The sequence below is a fragment of the Pagrus major genome, chromosome 24 (genome assembly GCF_040436345.1).
Source record: "Pagrus major chromosome 24, Pma_NU_1.0".
NCBI classification, from domain to species: Eukaryota; Metazoa; Chordata; class Actinopteri; order Spariformes; family Sparidae; genus Pagrus; species Pagrus major.
The window spans coordinates 14,259,647-14,279,646 of NC_133238.1; the positions used below are offsets into that span (position 1 = coordinate 14,259,647).

The following is a 20,000-nucleotide window of genomic DNA, read 5'->3' on the forward strand; positions in this document are numbered from 1 at the left end:
CGCACCTGAAGCACACAGAAGAGGAGGAGGAGGAGGAGGAGGACAACATACACCTGTCCTGGTGTGACAGCACCACCTGCTGGCAGGTTTCCCACATTGCAGCTCGTCTGAATCACCTGTGACCCTCAAAGCTTCTGGTGTGAGTGACTCGATACAGGTTCAAGCTTTAAAACAATTCATCTGAATAAACACGTGACTCACTTCATAGAAGAAAGGATGTCCGGCCATGTCGAAGATGTTCACTTTGATTTCTCTGTCGCGAACCTGCACTCTGACCACACGACACACACATCACTGATAAGACACACACACTCTTCTGCTGCATACTTTACATACAGTAATAGATTACTTGAACTATGAACTTACTTGGTGACACCATAGTCGATCCCAATAGTGGCCAAGTACTTGGGAACAAACCTCTTCTCGCAGTAGCGTTTGATAATGCAGCTCTGAAAGAAAATGATTCATTATGCTGTATTTCACACCAGACTTCATTGACAAATCTATCAATTTAAAGGTGGAATGCTAATTCAAGTATGGAGGAGTGACGTTAACAACAACAGTATTTATTTAAGTTAACTATCACCTTGACAAGGAAGATGTACGCCGAATTTTAGTCAAGATTGTGCCAATTTTAAGGCAGCTTGTTAACAGGATACAGCTCAATGTATAAAGGCATAATGTGGAGTTATTTTACAATTCTTATTTTCTTTGAGGAAGTTCTGCACAAAAACAATATAAGAGGCAGACATTTCTATTTTAGATGTTTTTTACATTATACTTGGTGAATGTAGAATTAATGTTTATAAGTAAGGAAGATGCTGTAAATTTACAATGCTTGTCGCTCACACCAGACTTCCTTCTGAAATCTATTAATTTAAAGCTGGATTGCTAATAGAAGACAGGAGGAGTAACATTAACAACAGCATTTATTTAAGTAAGACTTGAGTGAAGATGGTGCCACTTTTCGGGCACCTTGTCAACAGGTTACAGCTCAATGTGTAAAAGCAGAGCTTGTATTTAATTTAGGATAATTAACTTCTGTTTGAAATTCGGCGTATAGAAAGTTAGCTAACAGACTTAATTTAATTAGTATTTCTGTTAAATGCAGCCAGCAGATAAACGATGCCGGGTTTAAGAGGAAAATGTGTGAATTTTAAAGTCACAAAGCTTTTATACAAAAACACATAAGACTTTAACTTTATTTTATGATTATTTAGCATCGGTAGGTTCTTCTGGATCATTCGGCTCACATACTGTACATAAAGCACATATTGCTTCATTACAATGTCAGCTTTTCATCTCGTTCACGCTGTTCCTTGCTAGCAAGTGAGGAATGTTAATAATGAGGCTAATTATGAAATGTCAACAAGTGATATATAGGCCGAATTTGGCAGAACATGCTAATCTTCCGACACACGTCTTCTTTGATGTTTTAGTGTCTGTGATTTATTAGCAATAAGCACGGAAGCGTGAAATTAACTAATTTTTAGACGGAGTCTGGTGCTTAAATAAAAACCGGAAATCAAACCGAGTAGCAACATGAACATGAGCGGAAGAGCAGAAGAGACGTTTTCTCATTTCAGCTGACAGCCGTGAATAAACGCGTCTGAAGTAAATATATCGATAACTTGCTCTGAACACGAGCCTGCTGTTAAAGTCCGCCGCAGCTCGCAGCAACAGAACTAAAATCAGCTGAATTCAATATGGAGTTTGGTCTGAATGAGCTGGCGGTCTCTCACCTTCCCGACCTCGGCGTTCCCGAGGCTGATCACCTTCACCCGCAGCGACTTCTTGTTGTCTCTCCGCTTCGGCGCGTTTGTTTCCATCTGGACGGGTTCGGCTGGACGGGTTCGCGTTGGAAACTGAGCGGGATGCTAACGAGGAGAATCAGTGTTGACAGCTGCTGCTGCTGCTGTTGTCGGGAGCGGCTAGTGAGGCTAACTAGCTCCGTTAGCACGCAGGCTGTTAGCAGCGCGGCTAACCGCCGTGCTCATTAATCGCAGCGCGCGCTGGACTTTAGCTCTGATGCTAATGTTTTGATGCAGCTGCCATCGTAACGCAGCAGAGACAGCGCGAGCCCGCTAGCTTCATAGCCTACAATGCTAACCAGCTGTTTGTTTGGGACTAGCATCCAGCTAGCCGCTTTCAACTTCCGCTCCTTCCCTTCAAAATAAAATAAATGTATATGTTTACGAATGATCAAATCTCAACATTATCTTTTATTTATCCTTAATTTACCCCAAAATCTACCGCTGAACGCTGTCGTCTAACTCAGGCTGCCTGGTGTCGTAGTCACAGATCCCTCAATGTGCCTCTTACTTTGAAAAGATGAGAGCTAAAAGCCATTAACAACAAATTAAGTCAATTTGACCGCGTGCACGACTTTCCTTCATTTAACAGCTGAGACAAACACATGTTTACAGCAGCTGAGACAAACACACATGTTTACAGCAGCTGAGACAAACAAACATGTTTACAGCAGCTGAGACAAACAAACATGTTTACAGCAGCTGAGATGTAAATCTGTCTGTGACTGATGAGGTTTTAAAGGTGAACACCTCCTCACATTAACACATTATTACCTTCAGCAGTTTTTACACTTCCTGTGCTTCTGCAGTTAAAACAAAAAGTATTTAGTTTATAATAATATGGACGATGCAACATAGAAACATTAGACTGTTTGTTTGTTTGTTTGTATGAAGAAATCAATAAAATGCATTGTTGTGCTTTTGTCCAGCAGGGGGCAGCAGCTGCACTGAAGAAAAACAACAAACTCAGGGTTTTAATTTGGATTTATTAGGACATTTATAAAAATACATTTTAATATCAGAGGTGAGATCAGACATGAATTATAAAAGCTCAATATTCAGACGGAAACATCACAACGAATGATCAGAATCATTACAGCACGAATTCTCAGGAAAATATCACAACAACAACTCAGACGATGAAAACACGAGAAATATAAAAAGAAACGTCATGAAAACAAAGCGACCGACAGCAACAACAAAGCTTTTAAAGCTGCTCGACGTATTTTCTACTATAAAAACTCAAAGCTGCAAAAACCTACACCTTTAACTTTCTAAGGTACGGAGGCCCAAAGAGTCCAATATTAAATAAACAAACAAAAAACTAAGAAATGTCACGTTATTGACTCAACAAACGTTGTTGTTTTAAAAATGTGATTAATTTATTTGAGTCACATCGTTTTTGTTTTGATTTTGCAGAAATTAAATAAAAATGAGCTTCAGTGAAATTATTTTAATGATTAAAATAAAAAAGCAGAGTGAAGAAATATTTCAGAACAGTGAAGCACATTTTAAAATGTTATTAGTTTTTCTCACAATTTGATGATTATATTTATTATATTTATATATTTAGTAATATCTTATTTATCCTTTCAACACTGAACTATTCGTGTCTCCGTACTGACGCAGCTTCAAGTTAAAGTTTCTTTTTACAGAAAATAAATCAGAGATTTATGAACAAATAAACACAAAATATTCAAATAACATCGACACAACTTCACTTTTTAGAGCTTTTTAAACATTTCTGTAATTACGTCTTTAAAGATCTGCAGATTGTTTCTAAGTTACATTTTTTAAACACATTTGTTATTTTTCAATCAAATTTGTTAAAACGCACAAAAACTTTTAAACATCCGTGACACTAATAATGACTCATATCTGTGACGCTGAACTGTATGAACTGAATTAAAGGCAACACTTTAAAGAAGTCAGCTGACTGAAGTTATTTTATAATATGTGACGGATCAATAATCGCGTCTCACAGAGCTGAGACCTGAACGTCAGGAGGTCCCTGGAGATCGTTACGAGACTTTTAGATTTATTTAGATCAAAACTGGCTTCAGATGTAACGTCAACGATTAATATGACAAAATCCAGGATGTGTTTCTAAGAGTTGTGTCTGTCGGCAGTTTAATAAAGAGCGATTCAAAAACAAACCAACACGGCTCAAAGACCCGAACAGCCGGCGGCTACAAAATCTAATTGTTTTGTGTCTCTGAGAGTTGAAACATCTCGATCCGACAGTTTAAATGTTGGTGCGGTCGACTAAATAACACACATGATGAAATAATGAACTCCAGACTTTCACACTGATTCTGCAGATGTTCAGGTCTGAAGACGGATCTACTAAATAAAAGATTAACCATCAAACCATCAATAAAACCATCAATAACCATCAAACTGATTCCGATCTCGTCATGAAACAAGAACTTCGGCCAAATAACTGGTCCAAAAACAGATGTTTGTGTTTTCCATTGAAGCCGACAGGAAGCGCCAACAGACTTCAGGATCCCGACACCTCGACGCCGTTAGCGAGCAGGAAGCGGCTTCATCTGGAGCGAGTCGTAGGTGTCTTTGGTGGCGGCGCTCAGCCCCTGAAAAGACAGAAGAGTGTTTGTTTGTTTCGGTGAAAAGATCTACGGTGGCCCTGAGGGTCAAAACACTACAACATTTCACAGTGTTGTTGTGTTCGGACCCACAAAGACCAGACGATGAAACATTAAGTCCGTTTAACTGAAACACAGAACTATGAAATATCTCTCACCTGGTAAACCTGCTCGTTCTTTCTGTGACGCTGCAACACAAACACAAACAAACACAAACAAACACAAACACAAACATGTTAATGAACCATGATACATCAGACACAGAGCTCCATGACGACCGGACGTTTGTCACTGGTCGTCAGATCTGTTGTTGGATGAGCTTTGTGTTGTTCTGTAAAGTCCAGATGTTGTTCTGAGTTTAAACTGTAATAATGTTGACAACAACGTTATTGTTGTGAGAAGTGTTAAAACCACTTCACCTCTCTCTTGACGGGCAGCTCCTTGTACTCTCCCTCCCCCGCTCGTTTGTTCAAGTCCTGAACATTTAAAATCATCGATCACACGTTAATTAAGGTTCCACATGTTATTTAAACATCAAATGAAGAGAAACAACATTTAAAGAACCCATAATAAGTGTTTGTTACCGTGTAGGTGGCGTTGTCATCCACCCTGCGGTTCTGTAAAACAAGCAGAACTGATTAGAACAGATGTTTGGATCGAGCAGGTTCTTCATCAGTTTAAATGTTTTTTTAGGGTTTCTTAAGGTTGTTGGGTTCTTTGGAGATCCTTCAGAGTTCAACATGGTTCAAACATCCGGTTCTTAAATCATTGAAGATTCTCCAGTGAAACTTCAGGGGTCCACACGGTTCTTTTTCAGTTCTGCACAGTTCATATGTGTTTGGTTTAAGGTTCTTGTTTGTTTGTGTAGAAACTTAGAAGTTATTCTCCTAAAATATCCAATTAATTGTTCTCTGATAAGGTATTTTAGGTTGTTCAGTGACAGTTTGGGGTCTACAGGTTCCATCAAAGGTTCTTTTTCAGTGATCATAGTATTTCAGGGTTCTGTTAAGTTGAGGGTTTGTTGGGGTCCTTTCAGGGTTCTTCTTTTGGGTTCTCCAGGGTTTGTTGTGGTTCCTAACTGTTTATTAAGCTCAGACACAGGCTGATGTGGTTCTCTGGGATTCTATCAAAGTTCTTCAGAGTTCCTTCATGATTTAACGGTTCTTCAAAGTTTGTGAATGAACCTTGAAGAACAATATAAACATGGAGAACCTTGTGAACTGTGCAAAGACCCTGACGTTTGACAGTCATAGACAGAGGTGACAAAAACACGTTCCAACAGTGTCGGGTCCTCCAGAACCAACCAGCTGACAACAAGAACACAGTAAGACTCACTCGTCCTCTCTCAGGATCTCCTCTCACCAGCGGGGCATACGGGTCATTGTGCTGACCAACCAGGTCCTGAACACAACACAACACAACACAACACAACACAACACAACACAACACAACACAACAAGTGTTAACAGTGCAACTTGATTTTGTAAAGCAGAGTGTTTATGAAAATGAAGATAATGTCTGACTCAAAAGCCGAACATGATAAAAACTACAACACATGAAGAAGAAGAGGAACAGGAAGTCCAGTCACTGCGGCTGAACTTTGTCCTGTAACTTCTGTGCTGAATGAATAATAGTGGCTGTTTGGTGACTCACGCTGTAGATGCTGTCGTCCGTGGACTTTCCTTTGGTTTTGAAGAACTAATGTAATGAAATAAAAGAGGATTAGAGGAAACATGATGCAACACAGAGAACACGACTCGTTTCAGGACGAAGACGGTGTAAAATAAACGAGATGAGACAAGACGTTTGTGTGGACTCACCTTCTCCTTGATGAACATGCCGGTGATGATGAGTCCGTACAGGCCGAGGAAGCCGTCCAGGAGGTAACACAGCTGAGGGTCGTACATGGACATCGTCGCCTCTGTGGGGGTCAAAGGTCAAACATTTCACACTCTATTCACCAACTGTGCTTCTAAGCTCAGGAGACGCAGACTACGACTCCCAGGATGCATTTCTCTGACAAACATCCAATCAGAGAGCTAAAGTATAAACCTGAAGAAACTCAACACTTTGATCAGTTTAATTTCAGGTTCAGATCCACGTCAGTGGTGCAGCAGCAGCTGAGCTTCATGGGTACTGTAGTTTGTAGAGCTGACGCCATCTTTTGAGATGTTTCAGGACACAACAAGACTTTTTATAGATTTCTGTCAGTTTGTCAGTCACTCAAACACCAAACTAAGAAAAGTTAACCATGTGTTTTTACTTTTGATTGACAGCTTCATAAACCCATCAGCTCATGTGGCTGCCGGGCCTGACGGGGTTAATACAGTTCTGTTTGTGCAGTGTGTGTGTGTGTGTGTGTGTGTGTGTGTGTGTGTATGTGTGTGTGTGATGGCGCTCAGTGGTTTCCTCCTTCACACTGACAGATGGGTGTGTGTGTGTGTGTGGTTGTGTGTAGGTGAAAGAGAAACACCTCATTAACAGTCACTTCACTCAAAGTTCAAACTTAATCAAACTTAAACTCGTCAGTGAAACTCTTTAGTCGGACCGAGCTGTGATGATGTAGTTTATTAATCTGGATTATTCAACATGTGTAATTATGTTTGTGTTCTGGTGAGTGAAGCTTTGTTTAGATGTTGTTTTACTATTATCTCCACACTGTGGATGTGTGTGCACAGCATTTGAGTCCAAGACAAATTTCGTCGTACTGTAGCGAATCATGCCATACAGAACCATACAGAACCATACAGAACCATACAGAACCAGAGTTTAAAGCAAAAGAAAAAGGTTGGAAAAGAGAAAGTAAATCTGAGAATTAGGTGTTAAATCAATATTTTTATGATTAAAGGACAAACGTCAGCTGTGGCGTCTTCTCACCAAACGGGTGTTCGCTTGCAAAACGTTTTGATGCTTTGGGGAAATCTTTGTGTTCTGAGTCCCTGTGGCTGGAAGCTGCCACGCTTTCCTTCACAGCAGCACAGGTTGTTTGTTTGTCTTTGCCACCCCATCTCCCCAAGGGACTCCGTGGCCTGTGAGACAGGACTCAGGGCACAACAAACCTAAATGTTTTTGGTTTGAATTAAACTGAGTGAATTTAGATCAAATTAACTCAGAGTTGTTGTTAAAGTCGACGTCGGAGGCCGCGGGCGGTCGCAGGAACAGTTGAAGCTGATGACACTACTGACAGGAAGAAGATGGACAGATTCCTGGAAACTCACGTAAGGAGGGCGTCAAACCACAGAGCTCAACTTCTACGAACTCCTCTGTCGTGTCCGGCCAAAATCATCAACATTACTAAACTTCAACAAAACAGGTTTTTGTGGCGTTTATGTCTTAGAAATACCTGAGCAACAGGTGGTCAGGTAATCTGCGTCATACAGAGAAACATTCGTTGTTTGGGAAATTTTAAAATAAAGCATTTATGAAGACGTCACTTTAAGATAACTGTGACGGACCTTTTGGAGACTAAAGATGAACTGAAGATAAAAACAATCCGACCGGCTCCGTGTTACTGTCGTGACTCATGATTCAGTCAGGAGAGTTTTACGTCCAAAGGTCACCTGATATGATCGATGTGTGAAATAAACATGCACATGTCAGGCTGCAGACCACAAAGTCAGCTTCCCTGTTGCTGCGTCTCCATGGAAACACTGATGAGAACCAGATTACGCAATGCTTCACGGTCACTTTGGTGTCTTCAGTGTGTCGGGGGGGTTGAAAGCTCAACGGTACACAAGATATAAATAAAGTCAGATAACAGCAAAGATAGGTCGGATATACAGAACAGGAAGTCAGCGCTACAGCAGCAGTGTGTGTGTGTGTGTGTGTGTGTGTGTGTGTGTGTGTGTGTGTGTGTGTGCGGTCATGGTGGGCGAGTGATCTGATGAACGCAGCAGGATGAGTTTCATGTACACATAACCAGCTCGGTTTCACACAAGCGTACAGTGCTATACAAAACCTGCTTTAAAAAAGATCAAATTTAAGTGACAACTTTTAGCATTAAAATTACCTCCAAACTGAACTACTGTCTACGTTAGAGCGTTAAAAACAATTAACATGCTGACCTGTAGCTGCGTCTAACTACTTATTACATCTAAAGTAGAAAGTAAAACATTTCCCGCTGAAATGTAGTGGAGGAAAAGTGGAGCGTCTAAAAAGCTTCGACAGAACAAAAAAGACATTTTTTATAAATCCTCTTGAAATTTGGTTGTCTGTTGGTAAAAATAGAGATAAAGTAGTCCCTGTTAAGGGGAATGTTCACTTTACATTTATTTTTAATTTATCAAGCCTTTGATGATAACCACGACTCACCACGTAACTCGCAAATTTCACAACTGTATCACACGATCTGCAGATGATACTGTGTTGTTTTTGAGGAATCTTGACAGAATTATTTTGGTACTCTCTCCTGCCGAAAGGTAAATAATACCAAATAACAACCATGAAGAACTTCTCCTCCTGCAGAAACCAGTTTCAAAAAGCCGCACGAACATACATCGTTTGTTGTATCAATCAAGCCTTTGGCCATGAACACGTGTCAACATTTAACTTTGTTTTTTAACACTATATCAGATGATACTGTATTGTTTTTGAGCAATTATCTTGGTACCTTCTCTGGCTGTAGGGTAAATAATGCAGCAAAAATAATGGAATTTGGTCAAGACTGGTCTTTAATTCCTATTTAACTAAAGCTAAATGTTAATTATTATAAGTAACCCTGACAGAATTTTAACCAACTACTACTTTGCAAAAAAGGCAAATTATTTCCTGATCCCAGAGCCTCAAAAGTCAGAATTTGCTGCCATTCTCTATCAAATCTGTTAGTCGGTTGAACAAAACAAGAAGTTTTAAGATGTCAATAAATTATAATCTATAATTTTCATATTTTTCTGACACAGCATAAACAAAACAATGGAGAAAATAATTGCCTTGGTTGTTAGTTGCAGCCGAAGACACATCAATCTTACAAAATAACATTTTACCTAAATTTACAAAAGCAACAACATTTTTACCATTTACCTTTATCTTCAATCTCAGACTAATTGCAGAGTTGCATTAATGCCTTGATGTTCCTCATAATCTGGCCGCTGACTGCATGTCCTCGAGTTCACGGCTCTGATTTGGTCTAATTTCATTTTTTACAAGTCGAGTCAAATCTGTATGTATGAAATGTTGCACTGTAAGGGAAATACATACAGTGGGTTAGTGGAGAGCTAGAGAAGATGTTTCCACTGAAACTGTATTTAAATCATAATTTGCTGGAAGCTAAACTGACTCAAACTAACCAGAGCTTTCAGCTGTAAACAAACCATCTCTCACTTTCAGTAAATCACTGAGACATTCAAGGAAAGCTTGATCATCATAAATTTTCATGAACAAAAGTCTGAGTTTGTTTCCATTCACAAAACTCCAGCAAAGTTTTCCATCACAACCTGAAGATGACATCACTGAAGTCTCCTACATGTCAGGGTGTCCTCGAACACAACAGTCACTGCTTTTAACTGCACCACCACGAGATGACAACGTGAAACAAGACCAAAAAATAAAGTCAAAGTGGAGCTGCAATGACTGTAAACATCCTGATATTTACAGTTTCAGTGAGTTCAGTTGCTAAAAAGCTAATTAAACAGAACGAGCTCACACCGATGTAACTTCACAAGCAGCACTGAGCGACTGAGAAAGGATCTGTCACCCCGTTCTTCATGGAGGATGTTTGGGCTGCAGACGAGACTCAGGGCTGAAAATACTTCCACCTCACCTGAGATCAAATTAAAACCTTTCAATGAACAAATCTCCATTTCTGTTGTTTCTCCGTAAAGGACGAAAAAATGTATCAAACGTTATTTGTCAAACTGAAACTTAACATTTTTTGTTGAACATTGTTCAATCGTAAAATATCAAATCTTTATTCAACAAATGTTTGTAATCATTTGGTTTTCAGGCTTTAATGGAACCGTTGTTGGAGAAAACAATGTAATAATTAGCTGTTATAAATAAATAAATAAAAACAAATAAACAATAACATTTTCCTCCCTAACATTACCCGACGCTGTGTGTTTGAGTAAATATTTGACAGTGACGTCGCTGACATTATCCGTTTGTTCCTTCTGAATCTGAATGTATTTACATTTCTAAACATTACTGGAACGAGCCGGCTGATATTTACATTTACTGAAACCTCCAACCAGCAGCAGACTGATGGAAAAACTAGATTTACTTTACTGACGTCACTGTCAGTTTACATTCATTCAGAAAAATCACCTTCAGATAATAAATGTTTTCATTTTCCACTCTTCTGTATCTGAGTGATCACAGCTGCAGGCTAGAAACCGTCTAAACGGGTCAAGTGGAAACAGAAATTAAGCACTTTATTAAAACGCCGGTTTGGTCTCTGACACTGTTTGTAGAAATGTGAGACTTGAAAGGCTCCGAGAGCTGCGACGGCTTCCTGAACGAAACTACAAGAAACCAGAAAGGTCGGCTTTAATAATAATTCAGCCGGTTACACAACTTTAAAGCAACAAGCTGCAGTTTTAATACATTATATAAAAGTTTTTCTCATATTTTTTCAAAATTTGATACAAAATGTGCTTTAAAAGCTTCTAATGTAAGTGTACCATTTTTAAATATGATGGATTAATTGGATCTGATTCCTTTGAATGTCTTTCAACAACTCGCACAGAAAGATTACCTCATTACTGTCGATCAAAGATGGCCGTCCACTGACTGTGGATATTTGGGAGTTTTGTCTTTTTTCTACTGGGAAGAAACAGTTAAACAAAGATAATAACACATTTAAACAACCACGTGTAGATTTGTTATCTCTTCCTTTGTTTGACACATGACAGCCTAATAATAGTTGAAACAGAGACAACTCTGAGACGCAGCTAAGCTAACGTGTTGCAGCTGCTCTTCAGATCCTCCGCTTGAACGTATTTTTAATAAACATTTACTGATGATTAAATTAAACTTAGCAAACACTGACGTTAGCATGAATAATTTACTGTACAAGACGTTAATCATCTTTATGTGTTATGTTATTTCTCAACATTTTAATCTTTACTGTGATTATGAAATAATTACACGTTGCTACAATTTCTCAACATGTTGACTCTGGTTTAGTTCGTGTTTGAGACTTTTGGCGTCGCTTAACTGTTTCTGATCAGTTTCCACTCAGATAAACATCATACAGGCTTTATCTTTGAGTCGTATATGGGAGATATTGCCTCATTTCTGCTGAATACTCACACTTCCACACAGTTTATCTGATGCTCACAAGAAGAAAAGCACATTTCATGTCAAGAGCTTGAAAAAACATGTTTTAAAATGGTGTTTTATGTCTCGACAGACAGAAAAGTGTCAGTTTGTTGAGTTCCTGAACACCTGAAACAAAATCCAGGACACCCCACCGCTGTCTGCACAAACGTTTAGTTTCTGTCGCTGTTTTCTTTTCCTGCCACTCAGTCTGTTCTCAGCTCATCGTTTCTTTCTTGCCTCCATCTTTCAAGCCTTCATCAAAGATGGCTGCCATGTTGAGAAACAAACGCACCCGATTACTTTCAGAACAGATTTCTCGCGAACATGTTGCTGAACATGTATTTAGTCCTCCTCAGCTGTGAACAATATGTTTGTGCATCACTTTTACATCTGACTTGTTTCTGTCAGAGTCTCGCCTGGTTCTCGGTCACCGCAGCGTCTCTGGCACTTCACCACTGCATCGAGCTGACGCTCAGTTTTGGGGAAGACGGTTCAGCTTCAACAGTCACGGCTTCACAAACCACAGAGCTGCTTCCTGAAGCGAGGAGGCTTCAGTGTTTGTGGTCGATTAATGTTCTGTAACGTGAGAATCTATTACACCTCAAACACACATCACGTTAATGTTTGTATTAGAGTTTAAACTAACGACGTCTATAACATTATATTTACACCAGAAAGACGAACTATAACGGTGTGATGGCACCACATTATTGAGGTTGGACCATTTCTGGACTCATTATAACAAATACAGTCATGATTTCTCAGACATTCATGAAAATATCTACAAATTTGAATTCTCTCCTTTATAAAAAATGTGTTAAATTAAGATAGGAAAACAATATTTTAGCTCATTAGTTTCATTGACCTCAGACAAAGCGTGAAACCCACTGAAAGCAGAAAATAAAAGCCTTCTTGTTGTGTTAAAGGAACACTAACGTCTGTCCGTCGTGTTTGATTTAACATCGTCGGCGGTCGGTCAGTTTTACATTTGTTGTGAAAATTGTTTTCACGTGTTCAAATTCTGATCAACACGTTTTTCAAATGTGAAAACATCCAGTTCAGTTTAAATGTGAAATTGATTCATTTACAACACGAAGGTCATAAAACGTCTTTAATCACAGGTTACATGATTAACAATCCCTCAGACACACTGAGACAAACTTACCATCATTAATAAATGGTAAGTTTGTAACATATCAAACGTGTCATCAGCTCCTGTGATTACATGATGTTTCATGTCTTTGTGTGTTTTTCAGGGTTAATACATAAAAAGCAACTTTAACTACAAAATATGAAACTTCTTTAAAATGACCCGACTGAGGAAAGTCATCTGTGATCGTCATGTGACAAAGAAACAACTGTATTATTATTATTATTAATAACTGTCAACATGTTAAAGACAAAACTTACATGAATATAATTAATGATAGTTAAGGGTTTATAGTTCATAGTTAATTAAACTTTAGTTAACAGATATTTTACTTTATAAAACATTTATTGTTTATTGTTAAGTTGCAGCTGATGTTTGTTAATAATAATTAAAATTGTGTGTTAACATTCAAATAACTATTAACTAACGTTTAACTCTAAACGTATCATTTATTAATGATGTGACGTTTAAAGAGTCTGAAGTCAAACATGAACGTTCGTCTCAGCGTGTCTGATTTATTTATAATAATGTGACGTTCTGTGATTAAAGATGTTTATGATCTTTGTGTAAACGATTAATACATTATTTATAAAGCGTTTCATGACAGTTACTTTGTTTACAGTAAAATAACTTAACTTTAGTTTAATGAACTATAAACTGACCGTTTCTTAATAAAGCTTATTACAGTGTTACAACACGAGTTAACTATTATTAATTATATTCATTGAGAATATTGCTTTGAACATGCTGACAGACAGTTATTCATTATTCATATTAATGATTGTTATTAATTGTATTTTGTCACATCAGTTCTGTCCAGTGAAGCGTTGATGTATTGATCCTGTAACACGATCAAACTCTGATGTTTGATTTTGTGGCATTTTTAAATCATCTTCTTTAAACGTACCATCATTAACAAATGATACGTTTAGACTTTACCTTTAGTTATTCGACTGTAAACACACAGTTACATCATCTATAAACTAATTATTAATAAACATCAGTTTATTAAATGTTTTATGAAGCAGTTCATTGTTTAACAGTAAAAAAACTAATAACTAAAGTTTAATTAACGATAAACTTACCATTTATTAATGAAGCTTATTAGCCAGTGTTACCGACACATTGTTTACGGATTGTTGATCATATTAATATAAAGTGTTTAAATTACAGTTATTGATTATGTTCTGGTATCATCTTTGTCACATCACGTCGTGTCCAGTGAAGCGTCATCGTCAGGTCATTTAAGTGCACTTAAAACACATTTTATTTAATTTCTTAACAAATTATGTAATTTTTTGTTGACGGGAAAACGTGCAGATGAAAGTTTGTCGTTTAAATTTAAATCACACGCAAAGAAATTTCATCAGGATTTCGTCTTAATCTGACTGCTGAGTGTCGTCAGGTATCAGCCGCTCGCTGCGATCCATCAAAATGTTTGTCACAGTCTGAGTAAAGATTCAGCAAATGAAAGTCAAAGTTTATTAGTTCATTATGATTAATGTTGTTCAACAGTGTCACAGATCTGTTCTTCATCATTCGCACCATTATTGTTTCATCGACGGCTTTTTTAAGGAACAAAATGTTTCCGTTAACTTTTATTATCAATTGTTTAAAATGTGACCTGATGCCTTCAACATGTGAGACAGCAGCAAGTAAGAAACACAGAAGTGACAAAAACAACACGGCAACTTGTTTCTGTACAAAGTTTAAAAGGTCTGAAGTCAAAGAGGAAGAAATGTGACGCGTTGGAAGAGATTCAACGAGCCGTCAGACCGATTCTGTTGGTTCTGAATAAAGAGTTTGTACTTGGCAGATTCAAGTGTTTCAGCTGTGAGACGCCTCAGTCACTTACTTCACTTTACTTTACTTTACTTTACCTCATCACTGCTGGTTGAGTTTCTAAAATGGAGGCCATGTTGTTACAGTCGTCACAAACTGGTAAACTCAGCTCCATTATGTTTTTAAAGGAAACATCAGGTATATTTTCAGTGAGTTAACAGAGGAGACGTGTCGTTCATGTCGTCTCTTTGCTGTTTGGACAGTCACTTCTTTTATTAAGCTGCTGGTTTGGTGCTCTGTGAACTTTAATGGTGAACTGGTGTGTTACTGGTGTTTTAAACTAGTCTTTTGTTAGAAACTGGATAATGGACTCAGCATGCACCTGGTCTCGGTCTCGCTCCCTGAGCCCGGTCCTTGGTGCTGATCAGGTTCACGTTGTAGTCAATGAACACTGACCATGTTATTGATCCACTGATCATCAAGCCAGTGAGAGTCGGTTTGTGATGCGCACAATGGTTGGACCGGTTCTGACCATCAACACCAGTTTAGTTTGGACCAGTTTAACTTTAAGTGATCTCAGACCACATTTAGCAGATAACTTCTCACTAATGTGCCACAGGTTTAATTAGGTTTAATCTAAATGTTAGATGTTCTGATGATGAACACGGTTCTGGATCACAGTGCAGCTGAGTGTGTTCTGGTGACAGGCAGATGTTTCCAGACTTCCAGTTAAAAACATGTTCGTGTGTGAAGTCAAGCTGAGGTTAGCAGCTGGCTTTAACATCAACCTGAGTGTGTTTAACCATCCGCATAAACTAAACAGTGGGCTGTAGGCTTCATGTTGATGCTCGAGCTGCACGCTGTGTTATCTACACATACACAGTGATATATTATATACACAGTGATATTATATATACACAGTGATATAATATACACAGTGATATTATATACGCAGTGATATTATATACGCAGTGATATTATATACGCAGTGATGTTATATATACGCAGTGATATTATATACGCAGTGATATTATATACGCAGTGATGTTATATATACGCAGTGATATTATATACGCAGTGATATTATATACGCAGTGATGTTATATATACGCAGTGATATTATATATACACAGTGATATATTATATACACAGTGATATAATATATACACAGTGATATTATATATACGCAGTGATATTATATATACACAGTGATATAATATATACACAGTGATATTATATATACACAGTGATATTATATATACACAGTGATATAATGTAAAATCAATCAAACGGATCAAAACGTTTCTTCTACTTTTTGTGTTGATTTGCACAGAAACAACCAGCAGTCGTCCAACATGGCCGCCAGAAGGAAGAAGCCTCTTTCACTCGTTTGATGTTTGAATGCAGCTCTTTCTTCGTTCTCCTCACAGGAAGTTAAACGTTTTTTACGTCGAGCACATGAAAACCATCAAAACAGATTTATGTGAGTACACTAGGGATTGTTTTTAACATCTTTGGATCAGGTGAAGGTTAGAAGCTCCTCTGTGGGTCGACTAAACTTCTGACGCTCACAAAGCTGTTTTGAAAATTCATCTTCATCCAGTTCAAAGCTATTTATTTTCTGTCTGCCTGTGAAATCAACACCTGGGACGTGAAGTCTGAGATTGTTCCTTCAGATCATTCAGCAGCTACTTTAAAAAACGCCCACAACAATCAGAAATTTGAAATCTTCTGGTGTTCGGGCGTCCGGCGAGTCTCACCTGTGGTGTGGGACAGCGAGGCGAGGACCAGCAGGACAGAGACCCTCGTCTGGAGCTTCATCACCCTGAAGAAGACGTCTCTTCAACCGCTTCAGTGGCAGCGACGGAGACGCGAAGACGACTGAGCTGCACTGACACGCGTCTTCCTCTGTCTTCAAGTGGAACAGGAAGTGGTGAGGAGCTGCTGCGCCAGGTGACACATCTACACACATGTCCTCACACCGACCCACAACGCACTGACACACAACACACACCGACACACACCACACATCTACACACATTTACACACACCACACATCTACACACATGTCCTCACACAGACACACAACAGACACCACACATCTACACACATGTCCCCACACCGACACACAACACACACCGACACACAACACACACCACACACCAACACACAACACACACCAACACACATCTACACACATGTCCTCACACCGACACACAACACACATCTACACACACCAACACACATCTGCACACATGTCATCACACCGACACACAACACACACCAACACACACCGACACACAGCGACACACATGTCATCACACACTGACACTCAGGTCTCAGGTGTGTTTGTCGTCTGTGGTGTTTGTAAAGGTGACGGTGATGTTAGTATACTCTACAGCAGTGTATATTGTGTGTTGTTATTGTGTATCTGGAGGCAGGTTTGTTAGTATACTCTATAGCAGTGTATATTGTGTGTTGTTATTGTGTATCTGGAGGCAGGTTTGTGACGTTGTGTTTATTGACACAGTAGAGCTGGAGGGTTGTGAATGATTCGTGCCGTACAGATGAAACTACACAAGATTACGTTTGACTGGAGTCTGTTCTTCTGTGTTCATGTGTCAGCTGACTTTGTGTCAGTTTGTTTGTGACCCTCTGCAGACACACACCTGACTGACGCACAGTGTCAGGTGTGTGTCTTTATTGTAGCTGCTGACATCATCACGTCTACAGTTCTTCACACCGTCGACGGTTTGAGCATCAGAGCAGAAATAACAGAACAGTCCACAGGTTAAAGGTTCAGTCCGTCCGTCTCACTGACTTTACTGAACCCCCCTACAAACAGTCCTCCAAGCTCCGCCTCCAGCTCCTGCAGGTGGGCGGAGCTAAAAGTGTCAACGCCGGCCGTCTCTCCCAGCGTCCTCCACCACGGCAGCCTGCTCGCCTGCAGCGCGGCATTATGGGCGTCGCGGGCACGGGCGGCGATCGGACCGGAGGGGCTCAGAAAGGACTCGGCGTCTGTCGCCGTGACGACAGAGAGGGGCGGCGCATCTGTGGGGAGACCGAGGGAGGTCTTGTTAGACGTGTCGCCGTCTTTTATCTCCGACACGTGAACAACTTCCAGGAGTGTGTGAGTGTGTTTGTGTGTGAGCGTGTGTGTGTGTGTGTGTGACACACCTCTGAGCAGCTCCAGCTGTGTGTGTGTGTGTGTGTGTGTGTGAGTGTGTGTGTGTGAGTGTGTGAGTGTGTGTGTGTGAGTGTGTGTGTGTGTGAGTGTGTGTGTGAGTGTGTGTGTGTGTGAGTGTGTGTGTGAGTGTGTGAGTGTGTGTGTGTGTGTGAGTGTGTGTGAGTGTGTGTGTGTGTGAGTGTGTGTGTGAGTGTGTGAGTGTGTGTGTGTGTGTGAGTGTGTGTGAGTGTGTGTGTGTGTGAGTGTGTGTGTGAGTGTGTGTGTGTGTGAGAGTGTGTGTGTGTGTGTGAGTGTGTGTGTGTGTGTGTGTGTGTGTGTGTGTGTGTGTGTGTGTGACACACCTCTGAGCAGCTCCAGCTGTGTGTGTGTGTGAGCCAGCAGAGCCTCCGTCCTCTGATGATCTCCTCTCTGCAGCTCCGCCAGCAGCAGCAGCTGCACCTCCTCGTGGAGACGCTCGCACTCCTGTCGAGACACGCGGGACGACTGCACACACACATGCAAAGCATCATGGGTAGTTTGTCAGACTGATGTTCTGCAAATGTAATTATTGATTATTAAGTATTAGGAGTTGATTGAGGCTCTTACAGGATGTAGAGAGATGTATTCCTCCACCTGTCTCTTTAGCTCCACCCTCCGACTGTCCGTCAAACCGTTCTGACCAATCCAGAAGGGTGTGAGGGGCGGGGCCTTCGCTGCTCGGCGTTTCTGCAGAAAGCAACGCACCTGAAAGAGCAAAGAGGGACATGAGAGTTTACTCACACTGTGGGGTCTGATAATGTGTGTGTGTGTGTGTGAGTGTGTGTGTGTGTGTGTGTGTGTGTGTGTGTGTGTGTGTGTGTGTGTGTACCGCTCTCTGCAGCGTCCTGGCAGCCTGCTGCTGTGTGTGTGCGTGTCTCAGTGTGTGTAGGTGTGTGTCGTTGTAGCGTCGTCTCTCTCTGAAGCCTCTCCAGAAGCTCTGGATCACCACGGCCGCACGGCGCTCACACTCCTGCAGGTACGACTGCACCTGGTCTGAACACACACACACACACACACACACACACACACACACACACACGGCACTATATTCCTATTTTTGCCTGAACCCTGAGATTTACATAGTTTCCTGAAAGCATCATGTAACTGCTGCTAATGCTAGCTCTGCTAGCTCTGTTAGCTCTTACCAGCAGGAAGCAGCTGCAGCAGTCGTCTCTGTTTCTGGTGGAACTCCCTCCTCGCCTGCTGACGCCTCACACACACCTGAAACACACACACACACACACACGCATCACTACACTATTACAATACTCGTACTCAGTACTCGAGTATTCTGCAGTATTACTCTCACCTGATACTTTAACTCCTCCTCCCACTGCTGCGCCTCCCTGTGCCGCTGCTGCTGCCTCCTCCGAGCCCTGACACACACACACACACACACACACACACACACACACACACAGTAATGAGACAGACACACAGACAGACAGACAGACAGACACACAGACAGACAGGTACCTGTATCTCCTCTGCAGCGTGCTCACAGCTCTGTTGAGGCTCTTCACTCTGCGTCTCGTCTGATACGACCTCCAGGCCGCCTGGATCACACACGCCGCCCGCACACGCTCAGTAGACGCCTGCACACAGAGGGGCGGGGTCAGAGGTCAGCAGACGGGTCGCTTGGACAGGTAGACGGTAGACAGGTGGACAACAGACAGGTGGACAGACAGACCTGTGAGAAACCTGCTGTGCTTTTGTCAGATTGGATGAATGTGATCAGCTGATCCATGTCCTCGTCAAAGCCCCGCCCCCTCCAGTCTTTGTCCAATAGGCTGTCCAGACCTGTGACGAACAACAAGCAACAAATAATGAAGAATAAGTCAGAGACAGCGTTTCTCAACGATTATAAACCAACGGTTTGTTTTAACTCAACAACTCTTAAAATCACTACATTTGTTAAGGGAGTCTGGTGATGCTGTGGTCACTACTTTAATGTGTTCACAAACATCTGCCGCTAACATCTCTCTTCTTCTTCTCTGACCTCTGAAGCTGAGGAGGAGCCGGTGGACCCGGAGCTCCTGCTGATTGGCCATGAGGAGGATGAGCCTGACGGAGGCCCCGCCCACCGTCGAGTCAGCGCTGACAGCTAATTGGCAGACGGCCTCATTGAGCAGCAGCAGGACAGAGTCGTCACTCAACCCTGACAGGAAGTCCCTGCACAGAGAGAGAGA

The 20,000-nt window shown here is 40.8% G+C and overlaps 3 protein-coding genes across 3 annotated transcripts in view; all 3 read right to left on the reverse strand.

Moving 5' to 3' along the window:
- The window catches only part of dnajc27 (DnaJ (Hsp40) homolog, subfamily C, member 27), a 7,262-nt gene extending 5,131 nt beyond the window's left edge, over positions 1 to 2,131 (reverse strand). The window contains exons 1-4 of the mRNA XM_073462589.1: positions 1,743 to 2,131; positions 367 to 449; positions 202 to 271; positions 1 to 5 (exon numbers count right to left, since the gene is read on the reverse strand). The exon at positions 1 to 5 is cut by the window's left edge and continues 160 nt beyond it. Of these exons, the coding sequence (XP_073318690.1) occupies positions 1 to 5; positions 202 to 271; positions 367 to 449; positions 1,743 to 1,829 (245 nt within the window). The 5' untranslated portion in view covers positions 1,830 to 2,131. The remainder of the gene's footprint in view (positions 6 to 201; positions 272 to 366; positions 450 to 1,742) is intronic.
- A 646-nt stretch (positions 2,132 to 2,777) lies between these two features.
- Positions 2,778 to 16,793, reverse strand: LOC140992312 (T-cell surface glycoprotein CD3 zeta chain-like). Its single transcript, XM_073462618.1, has 8 exons — positions 16,367 to 16,793; positions 6,238 to 6,338; positions 6,071 to 6,115; positions 5,753 to 5,818; positions 5,002 to 5,034; positions 4,837 to 4,893; positions 4,576 to 4,605; positions 2,778 to 4,405 (listed from the first exon to the last, which is right to left on the reverse strand). Exons 1-8 carry the CDS (start codon positions 16,425 to 16,427, stop codon positions 4,340 to 4,342), a joined length of 459 nt encoding a protein of 152 aa, XP_073318719.1. The 5' UTR covers positions 16,428 to 16,793; the 3' UTR covers positions 2,778 to 4,339.
- Positions 16,794 to 17,109: 316 nt separating this feature from the next.
- Positions 17,110 to 20,000, reverse strand: part of LOC140992311 (IQ calmodulin-binding motif-containing protein 1-like) — a 7,493-nt gene continuing 4,602 nt past the window's right edge. The window contains exons 7-15 of the mRNA XM_073462617.1: positions 19,811 to 19,983; positions 19,502 to 19,611; positions 19,288 to 19,406; positions 19,121 to 19,187; positions 18,957 to 19,032; positions 18,641 to 18,804; positions 18,379 to 18,516; positions 18,135 to 18,276; positions 17,110 to 17,657 (exon numbers count right to left, since the gene is read on the reverse strand). Of these exons, the coding sequence (XP_073318718.1) occupies positions 17,398 to 17,657; positions 18,135 to 18,276; positions 18,379 to 18,516; positions 18,641 to 18,804; positions 18,957 to 19,032; positions 19,121 to 19,187; positions 19,288 to 19,406; positions 19,502 to 19,611; positions 19,811 to 19,983 (1,249 nt within the window). The 3' untranslated portion in view covers positions 17,110 to 17,397. The remainder of the gene's footprint in view (positions 17,658 to 18,134; positions 18,277 to 18,378; positions 18,517 to 18,640; positions 18,805 to 18,956; positions 19,033 to 19,120; positions 19,188 to 19,287; positions 19,407 to 19,501; positions 19,612 to 19,810; positions 19,984 to 20,000) is intronic.